Source organism: Chiloscyllium punctatum, chromosome 31 (genome assembly GCF_047496795.1).
Source record: "Chiloscyllium punctatum isolate Juve2018m chromosome 31, sChiPun1.3, whole genome shotgun sequence".
NCBI classification, from domain to species: domain Eukaryota; kingdom Metazoa; phylum Chordata; class Chondrichthyes; order Orectolobiformes; family Hemiscylliidae; genus Chiloscyllium; species Chiloscyllium punctatum.
This window is the reverse complement of record NC_092769.1, coordinates 77368972-77373513: the sequence shown is the minus strand read 5'-3', so window position 1 is coordinate 77373513 and position 4542 is coordinate 77368972. Positions and strand designations below refer to the sequence as shown.

Sequence of the window (4542 nt, the reverse complement as noted above, 5' to 3'; positions counted from 1 at the left end):
AGGGTCAGTGCTGAGGGAGTGGGGACTGTCGGAGGGTCAGTGCTGAGGGAGTGGGGACTGTCGGAGGGTCAGTGCTGAGGGAGTGGGGACTGTCGGACGGTCAGTACTGAGGGAGTGGGGACTCTGGGAGAGTCAGTACTGAAGGGGTGGGCACTGTCGGAGGGTCCGTGCTGACGGAGTGGGCACTGTCAGAGGGTCAGTGCTGAGGGAGTGGGCACAGTCGGAGGGTCAGTACTGAGGGAGCGGGCACAATCAGAGGGTCAGTGCTGAGGGAGCAGCCACAGTCGGAGGGTCAGTGCTGAGGGAGTGGGCACTGTCGGAGGGTCAGTGCTGAGGGAGTGCCGCACCATTGGAGGGTCAGTGCTGAGGAAGTGGGCACTGTCGGAGGGTCAGTACTGGGAGTGGGCGCTGTCGGAGGGTCATGCTGGGGGAGTGGGCACTGTCGGAGGGTCAGTGCTGAGGGAGTGCCGCACCATTGGAGGGTCAGTGCTGAGGGTGTGGGTGCTGAGGGAGTGGGCACTGTCGGAGGGTCAGTGCTGAGGGAGCGGGCACTGTCGGAGGGTCAGTGCTGAGGGAGTGGGCACTGTCGGAGGGTCAGTGCTGAGGGAGTGGGAACTGTCGGAGGGTCAGTGCTGAGGGAGTGGGCACTGTCGGAGGGTCAGTGCTGGGGGAGTGGGCACTGTCGGAGGGTCAGTGCTGGGGGAGTTGTGGCAGGGGTGCTGAGGTCCGATATTTATCCCTCACTCAGGGCGGACAGTCTGGGTCACTCTTTTATTGCTGTGAGTGGGATCTGACCGTGCACAGGGAGACCGCAACGTTTCCCACATTGGACCGTGTATTCCGTTGGCTGGGGGACATCCAGAGTGCTGTTTGCCAGCCCGTGCCAGGGAGTAACAGCGGGTTCCCTCTGTGCCCTCTCTCTCTCTCTCGCAGGCGACATGTCGTGCCAGTTGGCCAGATCCCTGCAGATCATCCGCTTTGAGAAGAATGATCACTCCTTCCAACTGGACACCAAGGCCTTGGAGAGCATTCTGCTGGGGGAAGCAGTCCAGGATCTCAACGTGGTGCTCCTGGCAGTGGCTGGTGCCTTCCGCAAGGGCAAATCCTTCCTCTTGGACTTCATGCTGCGGTTCATGTACAAACAGGTAGTGGTACCTCGCCCTCCCCACGCCGCCTCCCAAACCCCGCTCCCGGTGTGGACACACGCTCGGAAACACAGACGGGTAACGGCTTAACGGGGAAGGCAGAGAGAGGGGTTGGGGGGGCCATTCCCGATCTCAGGGCATCAGGCAGCTGGAGACACGGCCCCCAGTGACGGGGAGATGGGAATCAGGAGATGGTCCAGAGGCCGGGATTGGAGGGAGAGACCCAGAGAGGGAGGGGGTGTAGGGGCTGGAGGGGGTTACAGAGATAGGGAGGGGGTGTAGGGGCTGGAGGGGGTTACAGAGATAGGGAGGGGGTTACAGAGATAGGGAGGGGGTGTAGGGGCTGGAGGGGGTTACAGAGATAGGGAGGGGGTGTAGGGGCTGGAGGGGGTTACAGAGATAGGGAGGGGGTGTAGGGGCTGGAGGGGGTTACAGAGATAGGGAGGGAGTGTAGGGGCTGGAGGGGGTTACAGAGATAGGGAGGGAGTGTAGGGGCTGGAGGGGGTTATAGAGATAGGGAGGGGGTGTAGGGGCTTGAGGGGGTGACAGAGATAGGGAGGGGGTTACAGAGATAGGGAGGGGGTGTAGGGGCTGGAGGGGGTTACAGAGATAGGGAGGGGGGGTAGGGGCTGGAGGGGGTTACAGAGATAGGGAGGGGGGTGTAGGGGCTGGAGGGGGTTACAGAGATAGGGAGGGGGTGTAGGGGCTGGAGGGGGTTACAGAGATAGGGAGGGGGTGTAGGGCTGGAGGGGGTTACAGAGATAGGGAGGGGGGTAGGGGCTGGAGGGGGTTACAGAGATAGGGAGGGGGTGTAGGGGCTGGAGGGGGTTACAGAGATAGGGAGGGGGTGTAGGGGCTGGAGGGGGTTACAGAGATAGGGAGGGGGTGTAGGGCTGGAGGGGGTTACAGAGATAGGGAGGGGGTGTAGGGGCTGGAGGGGGTTACAGAGATAGGGAGGGGGTGTAGGGGCTGGAGGGGGGTTACAGAGATAGGGAGGGGGTGTAGGGGCTGGAGGGGGTTACAGAGATAGGGAGGGGGTGTAGGGGCTGGAGGGGGTTGCAGAGATAGGGAGGGGGTGTAGGGGCTGGAGGGGGTTACAGAGATAGGGAGGGGGTGTAGGGGCTGGAGGGGGTTACAGAGATAGGGAGGGGGTGAAGGGGCTGGAGGGGGGGTTACAGAGATAGGGAGGGGGTGTCGGGGCTGGAGGGGGGTTACAGAGATAGGGAGGGGGTGTAGGGGCTGGAGGGGGTTACAGAGATAGGGAGGGGGTATAGGGGCTGGAGGGGGAGATGGCACTGTGGGTTGGGGGAATGCCACAGGGTGGACCTGCTAAGACACTCCATGGTGCTGTGTGTGTTCCACCTGCAGAAGTTTGGATCGACAGTGAACTGGCTCGGCCGTGATGATAAACCACTGACTGGGTTTTCCTGGAGGGGAGGGTCTGACCCTGACACCAATGGGATCCTCATCTGGACTGAAGTCTTCATTGTTCAGAAACCAAATGGGAAAAAGGTACAGAGACTTCACCATCCCAGCCGGAGTGGGATTGGGATCGGGAGACACCTTTCCATAATTCCTGGATCTGCCGCACTGTGGGAGGGTCAGTGCTGAGGGAGTGGGCACTGTCGGAGGGTCAGTGCTGAGGGAGGGGGCACTGTCAGAGGCTCAGGGCTGAGGGAGTGGGCACTGTCAGAGGCTCAGGGCTGAGGGAGCGGGCACTGTCGGAGGGTCAGTGCTGAAGTAGTGGGCACTGTCGGAGGGTCAGTGCTGAGGGAGTGGGCACTGTCAGAGGCTCAGGGCTGAGGGAGCGGGCACTGTCGGAGGAGCAGTGCTGAGGGAGTGGGCACTGTCGGAGGGTCAGTGCTGAGGGAGTGGGCACTGTCGGAGGGTCAGTGCTGAGGGAGGGGGCACTGTCGGAGGGTCAGTGCTGAGGGAGGGGGCACTGTCAGAGGGTCAGTGCTGAGGGAGGCGACACTGTCGGAGGGTCAGTGCTGAGGGAGTGGGCACTGTCAGAGGCTCAGGACTGAGGGAGCAGGCACTGTCAGAGGGTCAGTGCTGAGGGAGTGGGCACTGTCGGAGGGTCAGTGCTGAGGGACTGGGCACTGTCAGAGGCTCAGGGCTGAGGGAGTGGGCACTGTCAGAGGGTCAGTGCTGAGGGAGTGGGCACTGTCGGAAGGGTCAGTGCTGAGGGAGTGGGCACTATCAGAGGGTCAGTGCTGAGGGATGGGCACTGTCGGAAGGGTCAGTGCTGAGGGAGTGGGCACTGTCGGAGGGTCAGTGCTGAGGGAGTGGGCACTGTTCGAGGGTTGGTGCTGAGGGAGTGGGCACTGTTGGAGGGTCAGTGCTGAGGGACAGGGCACTGTCGGAGGATCAGTGCTGAGGGAGTGGGCACTGTCGGAGGGTCGATGCTGAGGGAGCGGGCACTGTCAGAGGGTCAGTGCTGAGTGAGTGGGCACTGTCAGAGGGTCAGTGCTGAGGGAGTGGAGACTCTGGTAGGGTCAGTGCTGAGAGAGTGGAGACTCTGGTAGGGTCAGCGCTGAGGGAGATGGCACTGTCAGAGGGTCAGTGCTGAGGGAGCGGGCACTGTCAGAGGGTCAGTGCTGAGGGAGTGGGCACTGTCAGAGGGTCAGTGCTGAGGGAGTGGGCACTGTCAGAGGGTCAGCACTGAGGGAGTGGGCACTGTCAGAGGGTCAGCACTGAGGGAGTGGGCACTGTCGGAGGGTCAGTGCTGAGGGAGCGGGCACTGTCAGAGGGTCAGTGCTGAGGGAGTGGGCACCGTCGGGGGGTCAGTGCTGAGGGAGTGGGCACTGTCAGAGGGTCAGTGCCAAGGGAGTGGGCACTGTCAGAGGGTCAGCACTGAGGGAGTGGGGACTGTCAGAGGGTCAGTGCTGAGGGAGCGGGCACTGTCAGAGGGTCAGCACTGAGGGAGTGGGCACTGTCGGAGGGTCAGTGCTGAGGGAGTGGGCACCGTCGGGGGGTCAGTGCTGAGGGAGTGGGGACTCTGGTAGGGTCATTGCTGAAGTAGCTGAGCTTATTTGTCTCTCGCTCCTGCAGCATGACCTTGCCACCAACAACCTGGTGACCTCTCCCCCCTTGCTTTTTGCCCCCTAGGTCGCTGTGTTGCTGATGGACACTCAGGGAGCCTTTGACAGCCAGTCGACGGTGAAGGACTGCGCCACTATCTTCGCCCTGAGTGCCATGACCAGCTCTGTGCAGGTAGGGCGTGGCCGGGTGTGGCGTGCAGTGAAGGCTTCACAACCTTGGAGTGTGTTCGCTGTCCTCTGCAGAGATCCCCTTTCAGTTTCTGTTCCTCCCCACCCTTTTCGTCTGTTTCCCTCTCCCCCCCCCAGTCTTCAGTCTGAGCCAGCGCGCTCCAGACTCTGCCCTCTTGGTCTCA

At 62.2% G+C, this 4542-nt stretch overlaps 1 protein-coding gene across 1 annotated transcript in view; it reads left to right on the top strand.

Annotated features, from left to right (window-relative positions):
• The first annotated feature begins 938 nt into the window (after positions 1 to 938).
• LOC140457195 (atlastin-2-like) overlaps positions 939 to 4542 on the top strand; it is a 39166-nt gene continuing 35562 nt past the window's right edge. Inside the window, exons 1-3 of the mRNA XM_072551256.1 lie at positions 939 to 1145; positions 2514 to 2657; positions 4257 to 4361. Of these exons, the coding sequence (XP_072407357.1) occupies positions 939 to 1145; positions 2514 to 2657; positions 4257 to 4361 (456 nt within the window). The remainder of the gene's footprint in view (positions 1146 to 2513; positions 2658 to 4256; positions 4362 to 4542) is intronic.